Below are 23,494 nucleotides of genomic sequence, written 5' to 3'. Positions count from 1 at the left end.
TAAAATCCTAAAAGTTTGGTGCCGTTAAATCCTAACCAGGCTGCAGAGCAAGTTCTTAGAGTATGTCAGAAGGAAAGGACTTTATGTGTGGTATACCTACATTGTTTTAAAAAGTCCTCAAGGACAATTTTGCCTGGCTGAGGAAGGGCGGTAGGGAGAGAGCTCAGGTGCTATACACATGTCAATGTTTAACCCTGTGCACCCGTGTGGCTCAGTGCGGGCGGGCGGAGATGCTGCTGCTCTTATTGATCAGTCCACTGAGAAAGCTATAGCACAGTATGTGACCCATTCATTACTTACAGTACTGTATATGGACCAAACTGATTCTTGGGACATCCTGGGCAAGTTCAGTCACCTCCAGAGATGGGGTTCGGTTCCGAGCTCGGGTCTGTGTGCATGAAGCTTGCATCCTTGGTGGGGTTCCTCTGGGTCATCCAGTTTCTCCCAAGGCCATATACAGTCACATACACAGTAATACACAGTATTATATGCAGTGAAATGCGTATACGACCGCTCGTAAAAGCAAGATTATCAATGAGACCAACCTTATGGTATAAAATAAGAATAAAATATAGAAAAAATATGAAATATAAGAAATCTTTTTAAAAAACTTAGGAAATATGGCTGGACAAATATGGAAAATATGGAAACTGTTGTGGAAATTGGCATCAATTAGGCTTACTGGCATTCCCCAAATCGCCCATAGTGTGTGAACGAGCATGTCTGTGTGTGTGTGTTTGTACCTGCGATATCTCTGTGCTCTGTGATGGATAGGCCATGGTGTACCGTACCTTATACCCAAAAGTCTCCTGGGGTAGGCTCCAGTCCCCCAACGACTCTGTATACAGGATAAACGGTATAGAAGATGAATGAAAATGAATGAATGAATGACAACAATATCATGTCTTAATTAAACAATTATTATTTATTATATAATAATTAAAATGTCCATGAAACAAGTTATTCCTGGTGTTCATTAATCTTTAATACATTGCTCCCTCACTTCAGTTAACGCCATTAGAATGCCTTTAACTTTAATTACATTGTGCCATGTTGTGGCCAAATCGTGTGAAAAATGAATAAAAATATGATTTAGCAATCCTTTTTTCCCCAACTTGATGAGAATTATTTGATGTGCCATTAGAGAAGGAAAAACTCTATTGATGTGATAACATGGTCATGGTTGACTTCCTGAATGTGAGGGTGCATCACTTTGGATATATGGGGTTAGTCTAGACTCATCAGATCATTAGATAATGCTCCATTAAACAAACAGAAAACTTTTATTTTCTGATTAAAAATTGTCTTTTTAATATGCAGATTCACCAAGCGATCACAGACATACATAATCGTTCTCGCACGAAGCTGACGGTTCAGAGCGATCCTTCCAGGTCCTAATAAAACAGTGACATTTTTTTGGCCAGGCAGAGTACAAGTCCCTGTGAATTATCTTTTACGATAAAAAAATATATGATAATGCATTCGAAGAAGCACATTAATAGAAATCTGTGCTTTGCCTTGCCGCTGGCGTAAGTGTCAGAGCTGCTGTTATAGAATATTCATCAAACAACCATAGGGAATTAAACAGTTCTGCGAAATAAAGAGAAATATTACGAATAATACATTTATGATTGCTCGTGTAAACATCTGGATGGGTGATGATCTTTTGATGATGTATTCGCCTCCTTCTGTGTGTATGTGTGTACAGGCCATGGACGCTGACCAGGGATTGAACGGGGAGGTGCACTACAGACTGCTGAGCCATTCCGACCTGTTCCGGATCAGCGCCAATGGAAGCATCTGGACAGCAGTTGCTCTAGACAGAGAGCAAAGGGAGCATTATGAGGTGGTGGTGGAAGCATCGGATGCGGCGCCGGATCCCCGCAGAACGTCCGTCACACTCTCCGTCACAGTGCTGGACATCAACGATAACAGCCCGGTGTTCTCCCAGCCGTCCTACAGCGTCATCCTGCCTGAGAATAACCCACCCAACATGACCATCCTGAACCTTACCGTGAGCTTTTAACACATGCGTACACACACACACACACACACACACACACACACACCTCCATGATCCCAGTCTACCCTGTTAATGCGAGCTCATCATGTTGGTTTTGTTTGGTTTGGGTCCGTGTCAACTGTCGTCAGATCCCAGTTCGTGACAGGCAGGAGTATACTAAGCGAAGCTTGTAACTCACCCAGCTTAGTTTCGTGCTTTTCTTCTCACCTTAAAAGTAAAGTGTGGTGATCAAATCAGGCCAACAGAACAAAACAAATTGCATAAATGATCAGAGGTTTTCTTCTAAGTGGTCTACATGTGTATATTCATCTTGTGACTTATTCCTCCTGTAGCATCCACATCGAGCTAGCGCATTTCACTGCTGCTAACGATCACACACACACACACATACACACACACACACACACACACACACACACACACACTACTCTGTTTGAAAGTGACCAAATAAAATGATGGCTGTTCTCTGACCGCAGATAGGAAACGTTAGATCTGTGAAAGCTGTAAAGCGTTAAGATCAAAGCCCTCCCTGGGCAGACAGCTTTGTGCTACCTGAAGGCTCAAGATAAGGTAATAAAAAAAAAAAAAAAATATATATATATATATATAAATATATATATAAAATATATATATATATATATATGGAAGAAAAAAGAAAAACGCATTCAAGGATCAAATGTCAACAAGTCGATTTTGGAGAGAAGCGGTGTAGACGGCTTTCGATTTTGCTTTAAACCTTCAAATCAATTTTATTGTTCTTCTGTCTATTAAAGTTTATTTCTTTTAAAGCTTTCCTCCATGCTCCAGTTAGTGCCTTCGGACTTTTAACTTCTTCTTTTTTTTTTTTTTTAAAGGGGCTGTTTGAAGTTTATTTTTCTTTCATGCATATACAATACAACACCTCTTGCATTCTGTGTTCCAAACCCACTTTTTCAGGTCTAAAACCTGATACTGATCTTAATCTGACAGATAATCCGACTCTAATCAAGATTAGAACGATTGTGTGTAACGAAGTTATGAGAAACGTCACAGCCTTGACGGTAATGTGCTTCAGATCTACTGTACCTTGGACGTGGGCCAGATTTCCAAATCCTCTCCGATACTGATCCAGCGTTTCAGGCTAGTATCAGATCGTGGCCCATTCCTAGAAATACGAATTTAAACTGACTTTGTAACCAGAGATTTTCTCTCTCCTCCGTGCAGAATTTCAGCCATTCCCGTCGACGCGGTGTTGGAATATCTGCGCTCTTTATCTCATTACTTCATCATCGCATAGCCGTTGTTCTGAAATGTTTTCTCATCTGAGAGCATGAATCTGGTCTTATCAGCTGAAAGCTATCACGGGTGTGTAATTGCTAGAATCCCCATGTGTGTGTGTGTGTATATATATATATGTGTGAGGGCTGCTTCTTACACTGCAGTGACAAAATTATCATTCCATCAGTGACAGACCTCCAATGACACTTGCTGGGAGGCCATGCTGACAGTCTTATCTCTCTCTCGGAGATTAGTGGCCATTCTGTCTGTGTCTGTGCTCTTCACTCTCTCTCTCTCTCTCTTTCTCTCTCTCTCTCTCTCTTCCACACACGTACACACTGACGGTTCCTGACTTTCTGAGCTCTTCTTTGAGCTGCACCGATACTTTACCCCATTGTCAAAACTGTGCTTCCCCATCTGAAGCCCTCTAGAAATCACAATGATTTTTTTTGTTGTTTAACCCACAGTGCTACTATGTAGTGTCTTAATCACATGATGTCTCTTATGTAAAAGGTAATGCTTTTTTGTATTTAAAGTAAGAACTAAATCTAGACCGTTGCGACTGACATTGATCAGATGGGCAGCTATGATACTGTACTTTATGAACATATACCAGGATTTGGGCTAAAACCTCAGTCTTAATTAAGTACGATTTTATAAGCTGTATATATGGTGAATTGCTGCTTTAATAAATGCACAGCCATGAATTATTAATATGAGCGAATGAGATCTTAATGAGTGGCCATGTCGTGTATGGGAAATGTATGGGAATGAGGTCATTAAGGCATGGCCAAGAGTTAGTATCATTAGGGAATGAGAAAATTAAGAGCTTCCACATGTTAATAAGTCGTGTCCCACCGGCTACTCTGGTAATTTACTATGTGAATAGTTTGACTGCAAAATGAGATACATCTCCATATTGGTAGTTATGAGAAATCTTAAGATTTTTTCTTTAAAAAAAAAAGAAAAAAGGAAAAAATACTTGTGGATTTTACATGTAATTGTGGAATTACATGAGGATAAATATTTTGTATGAGGGTGAGTCAAAAATTATCCGCACTCTGGCTGTAGAAATAACTTTTACTTTAAAGTCATTTTTACAACAGACAAATACATCATTTTTCCACCTAATCTCTTTGCTTTTTAACACACTTTGTCCATCTGTCACCAAGCTTTCGCATTCCCTCCCTCATTATAAAAAATGTGTTAGGCTGAGCTGCGAGCAACGAATGCGTCCTAGCTGTCTTTATCACTGCTTCATCAGAAGTGACTCTTTGTCATCATACAGTGACAAACAGGTGAAAGTCTGACAGAGCGAGATCAGGACTATAAGAAGGACACTAACACCTCAAAACGAAGTTCTTCCAAAGTGTCGCCATTGTGGACAGAAGTTTGCACATCATGCAAAATCGCAACGCCCTTAGATAGCAGTCCTCTTCGTATAATCCAAAGTTTAGCCTTTAGCTCTTCTATAAGCGTCCCACTGTATCGAGCACTGTTGATTGTTGAACCTTTTTCCTGATAATGTTCCAATACTGGCCCTTGAGAATCCCAGAAAACAATAAGCATCAATTTTCCAACATATTGATGTCTTTTTAACCTTTTCTCGGTCGGCGATTGGGGATGTTTCCGAGCCATACTCTCAGACTCATAGTGATGAATCCATGTCTCGTCACCAGTAATGATTCTCTTTGAGAAACTTTCACATTGATTAGAATAAGTCTACATGTTTTTTGCAGATATCCAAACACTTTAGTTTAGTTTATTCTGTGAGTTGTTTCGGCACCGTGTGTACCCTCAGACCACGAAAAACGAATCACTGAAAGCTGCACTTCTTTTGTACAAATTAGAAGTGGGGAAACCATTTTTGCTCGCACCGCAGTTACAAATGAACTGACGTAATGTAATACGTTCACACCTGCACAGGAGTGAGAAAATAGCCTTGAACCGATAAGACAGTTCGGCCAACAGAATTTTTATGATGTTTTTTTAAAAAATGCAGATAATTTTTGACTCACGTCAACACTCATACATTGTTTATTGGGTCATAAGGGAGTTACAGTAAAAAGCACATACACGACAAAAAGTGTTTTAGGTGTGAATTTTGTTAAAAAAAAACCCCGAATAAATTAGCTTGCAGTTGTGTTTGCAGCAATGTAAAACTGCAATTTAGTCTCAATACTGTGTGGGTTACGTTTTAATTTAAAAGAATACCACAAACTCATGCACTGATTATGTTTTCACTGGCAGAAAATCAGGACAAGAAAAACGTGTTGCACACAAAACCTTTTTTAATTACAAAGACTGCTGAAGAGCACGAGAAACATTATAATCAATTTAAAAAAAAAACCTTCAGCTTGTAATGCACCATCAGACTTCTCCTCTACAGGGTTCACTTTTACTTCGGTACAGTAATTGACGATTTACAGGGATGTACCACATGAGGCCTCTTCAAGGAGCTTCAGATCGTACAATATATATACGGTGGTCGTAATTATTTTAGTTACTGGTATACTAAAGTTCAGAAATCTTGATTAGAGGACAAGATAGTGGATGTAACCAAACGAAGCAAAGCACCAAAGCTTAATTTATAGAATGCATTTATCTACTGTCTCTAGCACAGAAACACGTCTCGAGTGCGGTAGTTTTATTTCTTTAATTACATTTCTTTTTAGAAATATTATTGTAAGGTGCATCATGTGCTTAATGCAGCAAAACCATTTAAAAAAGAAAAAATATATAGTGATTTCCAAGAAAAATGTTAAAGACGTGAAAAGTTTTCGAGGAAGTGGTTGTTTTTTTGTAACAACCTCAGCAGCAACCTCATTCCCCCTCTCGTCTGTTCCAACCATTTAGCATTCAGCATCACTGGTATACTAATCAACATCATGATCATCTGTCATCATCTTCACCCGTTTCTCACTGGTTCATGCCTTGAATTAGATGCTTTTTTTTTTTTTATCTTGAATGATTCTGGATCCAAAAACTTGACCGAGACAATAAGTCCTTTGAGATGCCTGGAGAACTATTCCTCGAGACAACATTAAAAGACGAGATAGCCTGGCTCTTTAAAAAGAAGCATGAGAAGAAATAAGTGAGGGCTCAAGACTTTCGTACAAAACTGTATACGTGGTCATTTTCCAGGCCACACTTTGGCTATATAGACTGCCTGTAAGGATTTCTTGAATTTTGGTAGACCCCCTTTGGTCTACTCAGTGCTCCGCCTGTATTCTGCTGTCCCGCCTGAGCTCAGGGAACCCCTCAATGAAGCACACAAGTCAGTGTTCAGTGAGACGTTCAAAGTTTATTGTGGGAGACAGGAGTATATATACGCACACACACAAAGAACCAAAGAAAAGGTGGATGTGGGAATGTTTACATCCAGTCTGGAATGCTTTTAACAGATAAGGTAAGGAAGTACATAAATTTAGGAGTAGCTCTGCATTTACGAGCGTTCAACAGTTTTACGACCTTTAACATAAACTTCCATAGGATGTGTTTTTTGAAAGCACAGCTTATGTCGTGAGAACAGGAAGAAAATCACTCTGTTCTCATGCACACAGAATATCATGAAACACACTAAGAATTAAATATTTCCTACAATTCCCCCCTTTTATTCATAAGAAACATCGTTGAATAAAACTCAGAGCTTTTAAGAAGTCGCCGGCGGACAATAGGCCATCAGACACGGCGCAGGAACATACCCTGAAACATACTCATACAAAGAATTTTGCACACAGCGAAAAATACACAGAAACATGACAGGTTGAGTGCAAACTCGTGTGTGTGAAAAACCTTGTTCACAATGTCAAACTCATAAATAACTACTAGTGGTGAACTATTGCCTTTCTTGACGCTACAGTGCTCAGAGTGCGGGCACGCCCAATCTGCACTCGTCCCACCTCACGAGGCGCTAAGACACCACCAGGAATGGTACACTAATAGCAGAAGTAAAGTCGACCCGTGGCAATCCAAGGCGATCCCTCTGTGTCACGTCACTCCATCAAGGTCATGTCATGGGTTGGACATCACTGCAGCACGTCTTTAGTCTAGGAAACAAAAATCACACAGACAGAAAGATAATAATACACACGCATTTATTCATCTTTTGGTCTCACGCCGACAGGACATCTCTTCAGCCTAGTAGCATGGATCCACTGAGGAAAAAGATCAGTTAGGATAGCAATACGAGTAATTGCGATTATTTCTGCTGGTCCGTCATATTTACAATCTCCCAGTTTTCTGGGGGTCAAAGATTTTACCAGAACAGTATCTCCCACATTAAAAGGATGTGTGGGTTTTGTTGAGGGTATTAAAGTCACATTAGCAATTTGTTCATAATGTTTAGTTAGAGTATCTATTAGAGCAGCAGAATATTCAGCAATATGTACATCAAGATCAGTTGTTCCTATCGCGGGTTTACCTTTCCTCCATGGCCCGGGAAAGGGTCTGCCAAATATAATTTCATATGGTGACATGTGCACGTCTTTTGATGGTGTCATTCTTATTTCAGCTAGAACAGCAGGTAACAGATCAACCCAGTTTTTACTCCCCATGGTTTGCATTGCTTTAGTCAATTTTCCTTTCTACTATACCTGATCACTGTGGATGATAAGGAATGTGAAAATGCCAGGACAGTGAAAGATATTTACACAAATTCTGTGTTACCTGTGATGTAAAACGTGTTCCTTTATCTGAGTCAATAGCATAAAGCACGCCATAACGAGATATTATTTCTTTCACTAGGACTCCACCTTTGCATTCTCTCGAGCACACGGAAAAGCTTCCACCCACCTAGAAAACTTGTCTACCAAAACCAGAAGATATTTAAACGTATTCTGAGCACACACCAAGCATCTAGATATTAATGAATCAATTGTTCCAAGCATGTTAGCTATGTAAAAGAGTTCTTTCATATCTTCCTTAACCCCCCTTCGCGCGCGATGTGTAACACCATGGAACTCACGCACGAGAAACGGAAGACAATGAGATGGCAGGCACAAACAACCATCAGCACAATACCATAAACTATCAGAAACAACGTAGGCACCTTGAGCTTGCCAAAAAGAGGAATCATTCTGAAGCTTGTAAAGACAATAAATCTACATCTGGAATCAAAGAGTTAGCAAGAAAGGATGTATTGATCAAATCAGAACCAGAGTCAGGAAAGAAAATCTCTTTTCAGGCTGCTTCTTTAACAACACTATAAGCTAGCGTATTACCTTGGACGTCCATAGATTCACCAGTTGTTGATGTAGAAGACATATCAGGACGTATACTAGTGGAGTGAACAATCTCTAAGCAGCAGTTATGATCTCTTTCTACTAGCCTGTCATCCTGTGCATTGATCAAGCGTGCCAGAGCATATCTGAGGGTGTCAAAAAAAGAGGTGGATTTTATCTCTAAGTTACTTGTAGGATAAAGGATAATCTCATACCCAGACCCAAGCCTTCATATATTGTGTTTGAAGGTTCTGTAGCACTTGTTTAACCTGATATAGAGAATACAAAATTAAAGGACGAGAGAGATCAATCTTCTCAGCATCTTGTACCATCACCCCACAGGTGGCCACAGCCCTGAGACAGGCAGGCAAATCTTGTGCCACAGCATCTAAAGTTTTAGATAAGAAAGCACATGGTCTCACTCCCCCCCATGTTCCTGTGCCAATACAGCAATAGCGGTGCCCCGTGCTCACAGACCTTTAGATGGAACGGTTTTTGATAGTTAGGCAGGCCCAGCGCTGGAGCAGAACATAGGGCCTTTTCCAGTTCAGCAGTCAATGTCAGAGGCTGTTGGAGCGGATCGTTGTGTGAGATGACTCTCCTGATGCATTTATCGTAGAATGAGCAGTCAGGAATCCACTGACGACAGTAGTTGACCAGTCCCAGAAAAGCCATGAAAGCATGTTTAGTGCTCGGACGTTTAGTGTCGATGATAAGCTGAATTCGTTCCTTTAAGAGCCTTCTTTGACCTTGGGAGAGTTCAAAGCCCAGGTATTTTACAATGTCTCTGCAAAACTGTAATTTAGTCTTAGATACCTTGAAACCCTTCTTTGCCAGGTGTTTCAGGAGACAAGTGGTGGCTTCTTCGCAGCGGCGGACACCAGTAAAACATCTGCGTGCAATAGGACAACAGAATCAGTGGGGAGAGTTAGATCACCAAGTGCATCTCTTACTACAGCCGAAAAAACATTTGGGTAGTCAATTAACCCTGCAGAAGACGAGACCAGGTGAACTGACGCCCCCTGTGGGTGAAGGCGAACAATGGCTGTGTCTGCCCTTCCACAGGAACACTGAAGAAGGCAGAACAAAGGTTAATAACAGAAAAATGCAAATGATGACAAGGTCTAGAGAAAACAATGGACAGCACATCAGGCACAACAGGTGCAACAAGGATAATTATGCCATTTATTTTTCTCAGATCTTTTGTAAATCTCCACATACCATCAGGTTTTAGTACTGGATTAACAGGTGTGTTATAAGAACTTACACATGGTTTAACAACACCCTGCTTGAGCAGTGAGCTTAAAATCTCATCTATTCCTGAGGTGACTCGAAAGTACGAAGTAACATCGCGGGGCTGGAACTCTGAGGGCATCCCTATGCATCATATGCTCCTACCTGCATCCCTGACAAGGGATTGGGTCTATATTGCTGTTGTTTTTGCACTCTCTACGGCGGCTGCTGGAAAGGATTAGGAGAAAACACCTCATTAGCATCATGCCACTGACCATCATTCAATCGATTATACATATTTTGTCCACTACGTTCCTCATCTCAGGCCTTCATGCGACATTCACAAGCCCAATGACCTTATTTATGACAGTAATAAAAATTACCAGACCTACGGGGTGTACTCTGACCCTGCAGACCTCTACCTCTATATCCTCCACTCTCCACAGACAAACATGTTTATTTTCTAAAATACCATCTACTTTCTTTGTTCTCACACGCTCACCTAATTTTTTTAATATACATTGTAGAACCATCTGACAATTGAAACTTTAAAATTTTCATGATTTCTGGTCGACAATTATTCAAGAAGGTGGTAAGGAAAAAGTGAGTTAGAGTTTGCTTCAGGCAGGGGCATACCATCCAAAAGCGTCCAGGTCTCTCAAAACCTCTCAAGAAACTTTTTTCTTTTCTTGTCTACAATTAGTTACCTGTGACAGATCTTGACTAGCTTGCTGACATGCAAGAAGATAAGTAGTTAGCTCATCTTTTAAGAGTTTCATAGCCTCATTAGAATTACCTCAAAGAAAGTCAAATTCATTATTTTTCCACTACAGCCAATTTGTCTGTTTTAGAGTCTAAGCATTTTACCGTTTTTATCAAATCAGCCTCATCGTACCCATCTCCCAAAACCGATTGCAAAATAAAGCGATAATCCGCACCCACGGGCTGACAGTGCCTAGAAGCCTTTATCAGCATATCAACAAAATTCAAAGCTTTGTTGGGAGAAGGGAGCATCTTAATAATGTCCTTCAGCGTGCTTACGGATGGTGGAAGGATTTTTTGGACCCTTTGGTCCCATAGAGAAAACAAACGCAGTGCTTTCTTGTCGAGGTTTGGGGCGAGACCTCTTATCCGGACCTTCATCGTCCGAATTATCATCATCCTCACCATCAGTATCCTCGGGATCATCCGATAGAGGGCTGTCAGAAGTTCATCCTGACACCTTCTTGGGAGTCTTTCCCTTTCCTGAGGCACACACTTCCGACGAAGGTGAGCACGGTTTTGTGGGTACGGGGAAGACAGGCACAGATGAGCAGCTCACAAAAGGATTTCAGATAAATAGTTGTGGTCTTATTACCCATTTTATAAATGTGAATTAACCCGCGACAGAAATAACCAATATCTTCAACAAACAACACACAAAGACAAGTAGCAGGCAACAGAATACAGCTTCCACACTTATGCTTCAGTTCAAGGAACCTTTCAGAAGCGAGCGCGCGCTAAACAGGCGTAAAAGCCCCAAGACAATCCTCCCCCGTACTGTATATGGTCCAGATACCAAAAACCCAGGGAGTGTGCTTGCTCTGTGCTTATAGAGAAAAAATTTTAAAGCAGCACTCACCTGATTAGAGGTATCCCGGACAGAGCCCCCAAATTGTAAGGATTTCTTGAATTTTGGTAGACCCCCTTTGGTCTACTCAGTGCTCCGCCTGTATTCTGCTGTCCCGCCTGAGCTCAGGGAACCCCTCAATGAAGCACACAAGTCAGTGTTCAGTGAGACGTTCAAAGTTTATTGTGGGAGACAGGAGTATATATACGCACACACACAAAGAACCAAAGAAAAGGTGGATGTGGGAATGTTTACATCCAGTCTGGAATGCTTTTAACAGATAAGGTAAGGAAGTACATAAATTTAGGAGTAGCTCTGCATTTACGAGCGTTCAACAGTTTTACGACCTTTAACATAAACTTCCATAGGATGTGTTTTTTGAAAGCACAGCTTATGTCGTGAGAACAGGAAGAAAATCACTCTGTTCTCATGCACACAGAATATCATGAAACACACTAAGAATTAAATATTTCCTACACTGCCACTTATTGTCAGATTAATACTTTGAAAGGTCAATACATTTTTTTTTTCTTTTAAAAAGTTACACAGGCGAGCACACACACACACAGCTAAATCAGTTATGACTATAATCAAGACCCACATGACTACTGGTGCAACTTTACAAAGGAATCCAAGAATAATAGAACATAAATGAGGTTACAAATTAGAGAATAGAGAATAACACAAATCAGCTGCACACGATTCCAAGCCATGTGATGATGGAGCCATGTGTTTTAAGAGGCTTCTGGAAATCGAAGTCTACAGTATTTAAGACATTTTGCGGCTGCACCCAGCAGTGACATGACACTTGTCTATTTTAGGTCCAGATGTAAACACTGTAAATGCTTACCTGTGCAATTTATTGTTACTTATTGAATAATTAATTTTGCATGGTTAAGATTATTTAAAAAGACCACCTCTGTTCATTTATCATATACAAAGGGTGTTCAAGTCAAACTGGGACTTAACCTGTGATCTAATGAAGGTGTAAAACTGATTCTATTGTAGCATTCCAAGCCATTTCCTCTTGTATTGGCCATAAAAGGAGTTCCTGGGAGGCCAGCGTTTCAAACATTAATCGGACAGTACGATCACGTCTCCGGTGTATTGAGAAAACTTTCCACCTTGATGGTATACAAGCACTAGTGAAACGCTGGGATAAGTAAATTAGTGCAGAAGATTTTTTTTCTCATGTCTATGTTCTGTTATTCTGCACAATTAAAAGTCCTGGTTTGATTTAAATGCTTCTCGTAGGTAATAGTACAGTCTCTGTATGAAGTCCCGTTCACTGTGACAGTACTGAAAGTTATGCAAGGAAATGAAGTTTAAATAAAGACATTATTAGGTTAAGTTCCGATAATCATGGCTTCAGTATGATGCATGCATATTGTAAAAGCATGAATCTAAATTAGTTAATAGGATGAAGTTCATAATCCTTTTTTATGCACTGCTGCTTTTAGCTCACTGACGCATGCTGGATAATAGCAAAGAACATCATGTGAACTCAGCTATAGTGCAACGTTTGGACAAGTAGCCATAGTGCAATTCTGAGACATTTTCTACTTTAAAAGAAAATTGAAGCAATTGAAACTTAATCTTTCTGCCCAATGTGTTACGGGATTAAAATGAAATCGAACGACTTCATTAGATGCCCTCCAAGACACACAAACACATTGCATACAGTATGTGAGAGCATTCTATTTTATTAGCATTTTTTCAATTTACCATAATAAATAAAATTCGCTATTTCTAAAATATGACCTTGAAAACTGTCTATCTTTAAATGCATCTTTATTCAATCCTACAGCCAGTTTTTTAGCCATGTCTATTAAACTGGCTCCTTTATCTACATAATATGATCTTCAGGAAGCCTAGGCGAGAACTGAAAGTTAATGAGATCATTTCACATTCATATTTGTATCGATTTGAGAAAATGCATGTAAGTGGTCCTAAAGTAGAGGTGTCAAAGTATGTAAAAAGCTCAATTTTGGCGGAAGGCCGCCTTTCTTTTTTCATTAATTTCGTTCGAAGACGTTTTGACATTTGGCCGATTTCCCAGGACACCACACATTTACCCCACAGTGCATGTTTAAAATCCCTGATTTTGAGATTGTCTCATGTTCTGCATGCATATTGAACGTTTCTCTCTCTCTTCCCTAATTTAGGCTCTGGACGCAGACTTGAACTCAAACATCACCTACCGTATCAGTACGAAGGAGGCCAGGAAGCTCTTTGAGCTAAACCCTGTTACAGGAGAGTTGAAGGTGCTGTACACACTGGACTTCGAGAAGCTTTCTCCTGAGGAGACTACGCACACCTTCGTGGTCGAGGCAGTAGACAGCGAGGGTACCATGCCACCTGGTTTAGCTACTGTTACAGTTACGATCATGGTAAGCCAACCATTTTACTTCCAATTAGCAGGTTCCCCAAAACAGTCAGTGCTGATGTCACTTAAACGCTTGGTTAAGTAGCATCAAAATATATAAACAGTAGATGCAACAGTCATCACACAATGTCACGAGAACTCACAGGATTGGGACCAAATCAGATAACGGCTTCAATTTGCTAGGGAGTATAAACATTAGACGTTGACTGGAGCTTGTAGCCTGATGGGTAGAGATTGACTTTATTCCAAGCACTGTTGGAACTTTTGGTACGTGGCAAAAAATTAAGTCAACTGACGACCTGAAATGTACTGAATGTTTTTTGTCCCTGATGACACATAGGCATATTCCTGTGAAGTCGGATTGGGAAATAGTGGTTCTGGGAGCATGAAGAATCATTTTCACACATGAACTGAGCAACCACATTGTGTGCCGTAATCAAAGCTTATGGTTGTCAGAGTCTGTGACTTGCTCCTGGCTTAAAAATCATTCCATGTGTTTCCACATTAGCAGTTGGACAATCATATTAAAACAGGGAATGTGTACGTATGGTGTGTCTACAAGTCTCCATCCTTCCTTACAAAATTCTCTGAGCCCTGTGGCCTCCCGGTGCCGAAAGGATCCTGGAGATGAGACATCAGACCAATGATGAATGCCAATTAGCCGTCAGCGAAGGCCAGCTGCTGGGTTTAGTCCCAGCGACTGAAAGGGAACACTGTTGTGATATTTTTCAAGTGGATTGATATTCCGAAGGTCATCCATCCTAATTTTCCTTAATCTTAATCACACCAACCAATACAGCTTGCTTTTTTTTTTTTTTTACCCCATAAATAAAATTATAGTTTTTAACTTACAAAAACAAACAAAAAAATGCTTGAGAAATAAATGCCCATGATTTACCAAATTCTCGTTGGATGCAAGTGATTTTTCTCGACGTTTTGGTTGCCATCTGTTTGGCTTCTGTTCATGTCACAAGAGTTCCCCGTAGCTCATTTCATCGCATTCACAAAGCGCCGCTGCGCGACGAGGCACCGAGCATATTATGTTCCCTTCAGTCTCACAAGAATAGCTAATTGTCTTTGCAGATGAGTTCTGGGACTGTTTATTAATTTTCTCCTCTTTTCATGCCGTAGCTAATTGATCATTAGTTGCTGCGGAAAATGAGAAAGCGCAAGTCCAGGCAGCCAATGAATGTGTTACCTGATGCATGGAGGCTGAGTAATATCAGAGTGATTAAGATGTGATAGCGCCCCCAGGGTACGGGTCCTGATGAGGAAAGCTATAACCGCGAGACTAACATCGCCAGCGGTGGTCTTTCATTATATTTTATTTTATTTATTTCTATTCGTGTGTGTGTGTGTGTTGAACAGAATAAAAGGCCTGTATTTTTCATTTCTGACAGGAAATCATACCTGCAGATATGAGGATATGGAAGGGGCAAAAAAAAAAAAGAACGAAAACAAAACAAAACAGCAGCTTCATTCTCCAATCCCCCATTATTTTTGACACATGAGTAAACAGCTCAGTTTTATTAGTCAAGAGCTCAGATCATCCCAAGGACATCTTTGAAAGGCCAGCTCTTGCAGGAGGGGCCACGGTGGAGGGAGAAAGGGTGTGTAATTTAGGTAGCTGAACTGTGCTGGCCTCTCCTTGGACTCAGAGAAGCGTGCTGTATTGAAGACGAGAGGCCCGAGCCGTCTGGCTCATCGGCATTCATTTCGCAATGCCGCGCTACTCAGATCCTTCACCAAGTCCTCCACAAATAAACTTCATAGTGGAAAGTCACGTCCTCCGCTATTCCCCTTCAGCTCAGCTCCTTCTCTGTCTTCTTCCGCTTTTATTTTCTTCCTTCTAGTGTCACCGACTTTTATGTTTTCTGCATTCTCAAAGGCTATAATTATCTCTCGTCCGAGTTTTTTTTTTTTTCTCTTTTTAAAGAACGAATCCCTAGGCACGTAAAACTGTGTCACATCCTTAATGCTGTTCATGATCTGCTATTGAATAAATGCCATTTTTGTTTAGTGCAGCGGAGGCACAAGGTAATGGGGTCCTGCTCGCATGAGAGTTGCAATTGCAAGCATGGCTGAGAGAGAGAGAGAGAGAGAGAGAGAGAGGAGATGGAGGAAAGCTGTGTAAAGGTGCCATTAATCAGGCTTGTCATTCTCTTCTCTGTGTTTGCAAAGGACATGAACGATTTTTCGCCCGTCTTCAGCCAGACCCTGTATCGAGGCATGGTGGCTCCCAATGCAGTCAAAGGGACCGTCGTGACCACCGTGCAGGCTGAGGACCAGGACACCATGGTGAGCGTGTGTGTGTGTCTGTGTGCATGTGTGGATTTTTTTATGTAACTTTTTCCCCTTCACATTCATAAACAGCACTGTGCAAAATCCTCAGTTGTCCCGCATGTCTTCATGTTTTGCTTCCAAAGAACCAGACTGTTTTTTTTTTTATTTTTAATGCAGTCTGGAGAAATAGTTTTTCAGGGCTCCAGAAGGACTTTTTAGCTGTCTTTAATTCCAGTCCAGTCTCTGTACCTGAGCAGTTTCAGATGAATGTTTTTTTTTTTTCTGACACAGTGACATAAATAATTCACTCAAAAAAATATATATAACTTAAGGCATGAACCAGTGAGAAACAGGTGGAGATGAAGACAGATGATCTGGCTGGTACTATTAGGTGCACTGGTGATGCTGAATGCAGAGTGGTTGGAACAGACGAGAAGGGAAATGAGGTTGCTGCTGAGGTGTTACATAAAACAACCAATTTTAGGCATGTCGCAGCAAACCATTTGGTCCTATTTCTTTAATTTAACCTCACTCATCTCACTTATCTTCTATACCGCTTAATGCTGCATTCAGAGTCGCGGGGACCCGGAGCTTATCCCAGGAGGCTTAGGGCACGAGGCAGGGTACATCCTGGACAGGGTGCCAATCCATCGCAGGGCATACACACATACACACACTCACACACCCATTCACACACTACGGGCAATTTGCGAACGCCAGTTAGCCTAACCTGCATATCTGCCAAGCTGCCACTGTTAAACCTGTATGATCCAGGGGTGCTGAATCCTGGCTGACCCTGTGCCCTGGCCCCATCTTCCTAACTGGGATATATTAAAAAAATCATTTCACTCTGCTGAAAGAACAAATTGAATCGTACGTATATGGAGATTAAAAGATGGATACAGGCGATAGATACGGGCACTGGTGGCTTATTGTAGGTGTTTCACCTGCCATGTGAAAGGCCCAGGTTTGATTCCCAGCAAATGCTCAGACCCCCAGCCACTGAATGCATTGCTGGTTCCAAACCCGGATAATATGAGAGTGTTGCGCTAGAAAGGGCATCTGGCATAAAAACCTGTGCCAAGCTTGTATGGCGACCCCTTGCTGGAAGCATTGGGTACAGGGGAAGCTTGGTGGGTAAGATGTTGGAATGCTAATCAGGAGATCCCCGGTTCGAGCCCGGACACCACCAGGCTGCCACTGTTGACCCCTTGAGCAAAGTCCTTCAGCCCCAAGTGCTCAGATACAATCAGAGGTCAAGCTGGCAACCCGAACCCATGGGTAACTACCACAGAATCGACAAAGGTATCTCAAGGGTGGGGTGTATCCTCGGCCTGATGTGCCAGGTGGCACGTAGATGGACCCTTTCTCCTTTCATGAGACTTTAACGGTATTTTCACATGATCTTTAAAAACAGCACAATGTGACTTTGAATGTAGAATATTTGTTTTGCCTTCTTGCGTGTAAAAGTCACTCAAAAAATTTCAACTGCTCGGTCTTATTGGCCCACAGCAACCAACACGCCTTAGAACAGACTTACTACTACTCTATCAAGTAACATCGTGTGCTAGGTTGTTAGCACATCGCTTCAGTTTAAAGGGGATCTGCAGTCAGTGCGCAAACAATGAAATCCAGGAGTAAAAAGAGCTTTGAAATCTTTACCATTCCTGCTATAAAAAGGTGAGTAAATCTGCATAAGGAAATCTGTCATCTGGTTAAACTCACAGAGCTCCATATTTCAACAGCCACGTCTTTAGCAAGATGTCACCGAGATAAGGAATATTAATGAGGATAAATCGACTACTTTTATACATATTAATCACAGGTAGGCCGTGTCGTGAAAGTCTGAGATGTGAGGAATTACGCTACAACAATCCATCATAATACACACTTATTGGCCACTTTAATAGGAACACCTTTCCTTCTTCCGTCAGTTTAAACTCAATGAGTTTGGTAGTGCCATTGTTGTTGGTGTCGGCCTTGCTTGTTTGAGTATTTCAGAAATCTGGGGTTTTCACAGAGCCGTCTCTAGAGTCAAAAGGAATCCAGTGAGCAGCAATTCTGCTGACAAAAAAGTTTCAGTTCAAGTTGTATTTTTATTTTTATGTTTGATGCTGTGTGCAGCCATGTTGTTTTGACGTCAAAAACATTATTTGCACTATTTTCTACAGGTGATGGTACAGTTACTATTTTTTGCACAGCTCAGTGAACCATTTTTCCTTGACAGAGTGTTTTTTTCATGACATAAAATGTCACAACACAAGTCAGCTTGGGGATTAACATTTTTCTCTATATACAGGGTGATGTCAAATCAACACAGCTGTCCACAGCATCGGAAATGAACAAAATTAAACTTCTTACTTCTTATAAATGAATTATACTGTATATACAAGTATTAGCTGTGGATTAGTTGACATACAGACATATTTGTTTAACTGACTATACAGATCACTGGTTGAGAAAGAAAATAAATATTACATATCCGAGTTATTTGTCCAGCATGCTATTAAAAAAACCTAAACGTCTGGCTTACCAAATTGTCTGTCTCACATGCTGAAACTGCAAAATTATGAGCGGCCACTTAGCGCTTGGGATGGAACACTGAATTTGATTTTAAATAAACTTGTACAAACTATCTGTAAAGTGTTATTTAAATATGTTGCTACAAGTCCCTCCTGTGCTTGTTTCAGTAAATTAAAATTAATAAAAGAAAAAAATCAACCAGCACTAAATAAACTTGGACTGTATTCCTACTGGAAAACAACATGCACTGAACCGAACATTCTGTACAGAACTGTAGAAAGTCGAATATGTGCACCGTTACACCCATGGGTGAGAGCAGGCCGGTACGTTATGGAACAGTACTACAGTACGGTACGTTTCACTAAGGCCGTTTGACCCTGACCCTGAAGTCTGGTTCATTTCGAGCAGTGAGAACACCATCGTTCCAGGTTTGGGAACCATGCCCGAGTCCGCTGGAAGAAGTGATACAGCACACACAGATCGAATCAGACAGAGAAGCCGATTGTACCCGAGCACCTGTTTAGACACGACGTCATCAGTGCTGCTGGTCTCCGACGAAATACTGTATCTGTGTGTGTGCGTGTAGCCCACCCTAATCTTATACACAGCCATAGCTGATGAAGTAGAAAGGCACAGGAGCGTTGCTCTTGACATTTTTACATTAAACCAGCACTAATAGGAAAACACGTCCACTCATCTGTGCGGACATTACCTTTTTGTGTACTGTAGGTTGGTAAAAACACAAGGCTGAATGAATTGAACTAAACTGCACTGTATCCTTATTAAGCTTAAACAGCTTAAAAAAAATCTCAAGTACCTACAAAACCGCTTTGTTCGCGCAAGCATTGGTGTCCGGCCTGAGAAAGCACATTGCACTCTACCTGCGCATATGAATATCATCCACCATAAAAAAAAGTGCATTGCTATGAGCTCTCCCTGCACCCACTAATGACATTTGCCCAGGCTCTCAGTTGCTGATTGTGCAATGGTGCTTACCACCACGGGGTGTGTGGGTAAATGTCTCTTTCGCTCATAAATCACAGGCCTTGGCAGTCAAAAGCGCTGCTTAAAAGCACAGTGGCTCCTTCTGCTTCAGATTTGGCATGTCAAATTTGATCAGCCTAGTCTTGCCAAATTCCACTGATCCCGATGCTTTTTACGGTACACGTGCCTGCTTTGTAATATAGCTATATTGGATTGCGAGTGCTGTATTAGATCATTCGTCCAATCCTCTTTAGCTTGGGTGTAAAAGGAATAGGAATTAGAATGCGTCACAGACATATTCACATACCTAGAGGGCATTTAATATAGCCAATCCACTTGTTAACATACAGTAGGAGGGAACTGGAGAACAGGGGGGAAAAAAACACTGTCGGGGGGAAGAACATGCACAAAAACATACAGTAGTAACCCGGGCTCAGGAGCTGTGAGGCAGCACCACCTGTATTAGAATTTTTGATTTTTTTAAGATGCTGATTTCATAGTTTCTACTTTATTAAGAAACGTTGAGCTCTTAAATCATGCAGGGATGTCCTTGGATGTTGCTGCCATGGCACCAAATGGCAGGGGTGCAGTATAAAGGAATCATGGAGCTGAGAAAAAAAAAAAAAGAGATAAAGACCCTTCTGATAAAGGGTGAATAATTTAAATAGTGGAATTCCATTACATTCTTGTTTTAGAAAATCTGATTAGATGAGATACATTACATGTACAAAGCCAGTAAAATGCAGTTAGTGTCTAGCCAAAATTGCATAAGAAACATACAGTATTTATGGATATCCTATGTACAGGAGGTATTATAAGTTTGTATTATAAGTTTGTAGTATAAATAGGATACTCTGATATACACTCACCAGTTGATTCATTAGATACCCCATAGTATTACTGGGGTGGACCTGCCTTAATTCCTCGTAGCAAAGATGCAACAAGTTGCTTAGAAATCATTCCGTAGAGATTTTGGCATCATGATACTGAAGACGCTTTTGCTGCAGATTTCTCCCCACATCCCAAACGCGCTTGACTGGATTGATGTCTGGTGACTGTGGAGGCCATTTGAGTACAGTGAACCCATTGTCATGTTCAAGAAACCAGTTTGGGATTATTTCTGACATGGCGTGTTATTCTGTGGTCATAAAGGGACGTCAGCAAGACTACTCAGGTAGGCTGTGGCATTTAAACAATGCACAGTTGGTACTATGGAGACCATGTCCTACAAGTACAGTACTACAAATGTGCCAAGAAGATCTCTCCACAACATACCACCCCGAACCGTTGATACAAAGTAGGATGCATCCTTGCTTATATGTTATGGGGAATTCTGACCCTACCACTCAAATGTTGCAGCAGGAATCAAGACTCATCAGACCAGACAAGATTTTTTCCCTATTTTTTATTGTCCGGTTTTGGTGAGCACACGTGACTTGTAGCTTCAGTCTCCTGGTCTTAGTTGACAGGAGTTGCACCAGGTGTGAACTTCTTCTGCTGTAGGCCATCTGTTTCGGGGTTTCTACATGTTGTGTGTTCAGATATGCTCTTCGGTATTCAAGATTCAAAGAACCTTATTAATCCCAGAGGGAAATTGCTTCATGCATTGGTTGTAAAGAGTATGTTCAAAGTTACTTGGACATCTGTTGAAAGGGTCAACCTAATGAATGGGCCAGTGAGTGGATATAAGTATATCCAAACCAAGTCCAGTGGTGAGGACAGTGTAACATCAGATATGTAAGAATAACCCACGAAAATGAACTGCACTGGAAACACGATACATGATATCCAAATCTGTAGCAAGACCTCGACACCAACAGAGCTAGCAGAGCTTAAGCTTATCATTAATACACAGATATATAGCAGCATAGATACATGAAAAGACAAGGGTAAGCGTATCCAGGTCAGGTTATAACTGTGAAAACATGAAAGGGAGGCATGAAATAGTAGCAAAAACATGGGAGATGGAAGGCTTCGCTACGAGAGAGCGCTACAGACGCTTGACTCGAGCTGTTTAAAGAGTCCTTGATTGCACATGATTGTAAAAAACTAGTTGGAACGCCTGAAATTGCTTTATTATCTCAGCAGTCACAAGCCCCTTCCAATTAGGTATCTGTGCTCCTTAAATCCCTCAACCGTTTTTAATAGATTTTTTTTTTTTTTTTACATAAATATTATAGCACACACAGAGAACTAGCTTTTTTGTTTACAGGCCATGAGAAAGCATGAAAGCACACATTTAGACACAGCTGACTTTTGTTTGCATATTTCTCCTATTCAGAAAGCTTATTTCACACTTGTTTCATAGTCTCTGGCCTGTTGGGGAGCCTAATCGGCCCTGATTATTTAGATTTGTTCAGACGCCTCTGCGCATGATTATGATTATGTGCTCGGGCCTTTGTTTAAAAGTTAATGAGGTGAATTCGCAAGCGTGCTCAAATCCGATGTTTTGCATGCAGCATCCAGGGACTAGAGCAAAAGTTTCTAAAGTAGGGACACTGTTTTGAATCTATTATTATCATTATATTATTTATCGTACCGGTCTCATTCATTAATAGTTTTTCTGCAGGAAGACTTCGTGCACACAGACCCGAGACAGGAACCTGGACCCTGGAGGTGCAAGGCGAGGCGACCGTGCTAACCACTACGCCGGCAAGATGACGCATGATAATTAATATTATTACTAAATGTGTGATAGAATACTTAAAGCATCAGTGCTACAGAGAACACATTCACGTGGTGCGTTTGAAATGTGTACGAATTTATTCTTTGTAACGGTCCGAATGTGCTCAAGGAGAAATTGGTTCTGGCAGCATGTGTCTCCGGGTTGTCTCAGTATGTCCAATCTGGTTTTATTAATAGTCCGTCCGTCCGTCCGTGTGTGTGTGTGGTTTGCATGTAAAACAACAGAAGCTCAGTCTGGTGCCTAGAGCAGACAACCTGCATCCCTGTAGACAGCCCCCCTCTTTTTCACACACACACACACACACAGACACACACACACACACACACGTCTTTTTCCCCCTCCACATTCTTTTTCTCCTCCATCCTCCATCCTCGTAACTGTAGGAATATCTGAGTATACTCGACTGACACACTGCTGCTTTATTCCCTTTCTGAAATCCACTTACACACACATGCACACACACGCACAGTGTTTTCCCGAGGTTTACGTAAAAAAACAGAAACGCCAGTGCAAATGCAATGTGATGATGGTATCACCTTCCAGGCTGAAAGGCTGCAGGGGGCTGATTTCTGCTCATTCCTTTAGAGCCCATAACTCACCGCATGCCGAAGCTGTCCGGAGCAGCGAGAGCCTGGCGATTGAATTGAGCTTGTCACTCGCCTTAGTGTGTCAGCACTTTACTGCATACACAAACTGATCGGGATTCAGTTCTTGTTTACCCTGCTCGATAAGCCTAAGTGGATGTCACACAGCCTACACACACACACACACAAGCACAACAGAGGCTCGACTTTGTGAAAAAGATTCCGTTTTTCTTAAACGGACTCGGTTCTGAAGTATCAGACGGAGCGTCGTTATCTTTTAGTGATCGGTAATTTATCGGTAAATTACCACCATTTATGCCTTTTTATGAGACAGACTGTCATATAGGCCTTTGATGAACCCCCTAACTTACTGGATGTGAGTGACATTTGAGTGAGGCAGTCTTGGCAGGAAAGTGCATATACTGCGGTTTTCTGATTGAAATGGCATCACCTTTTTTTTTTATCACAATTCTTTACTCGCACGCTCTCTACAGATGTTTTAGTAATGTTGTTACATGAAACCAATCAATAGGAAAATAACAGTAAAGTGTTTACTCTGGGTGTCTTGGTTGATATCATTTTCCGTGTGAAGATTTTTATATATAAAAAGGTATCATTTTGACCTTGGATTTTGAGACCGTTAAAGTTGGTGACAAATGCCGTGAATGCCGTTATGGCAGGCGTCTCCAGTATGTGAATCTACA

General features: G+C 41.1%; 1 protein-coding gene across 1 annotated transcript in view; it reads left to right on the top strand.

Moving 5' to 3' along the window:
* Positions 1 to 23,494, top strand: part of pcdh15b (protocadherin-related 15b) — a 244,070-nt gene that overhangs the window by 145,834 nt on the left and 74,742 nt on the right. The window contains exons 20-22 of the mRNA XM_053511130.1: positions 1,709 to 2,014; positions 13,510 to 13,734; positions 15,912 to 16,028. Coding sequence (XP_053367105.1) covers positions 1,709 to 2,014; positions 13,510 to 13,734; positions 15,912 to 16,028 — 648 coding nt within the window. The remainder of the gene's footprint in view (positions 1 to 1,708; positions 2,015 to 13,509; positions 13,735 to 15,911; positions 16,029 to 23,494) is intronic.

The sequence above is a fragment of the Clarias gariepinus genome, chromosome 14 (genome assembly GCF_024256425.1).
Source record: "Clarias gariepinus isolate MV-2021 ecotype Netherlands chromosome 14, CGAR_prim_01v2, whole genome shotgun sequence".
NCBI classification, from domain to species: domain Eukaryota; kingdom Metazoa; phylum Chordata; class Actinopteri; order Siluriformes; family Clariidae; genus Clarias; species Clarias gariepinus.
Note: the sequence above shows the minus strand (reverse complement) of the source record. Positions and strands in the feature narration are given on the sequence as shown.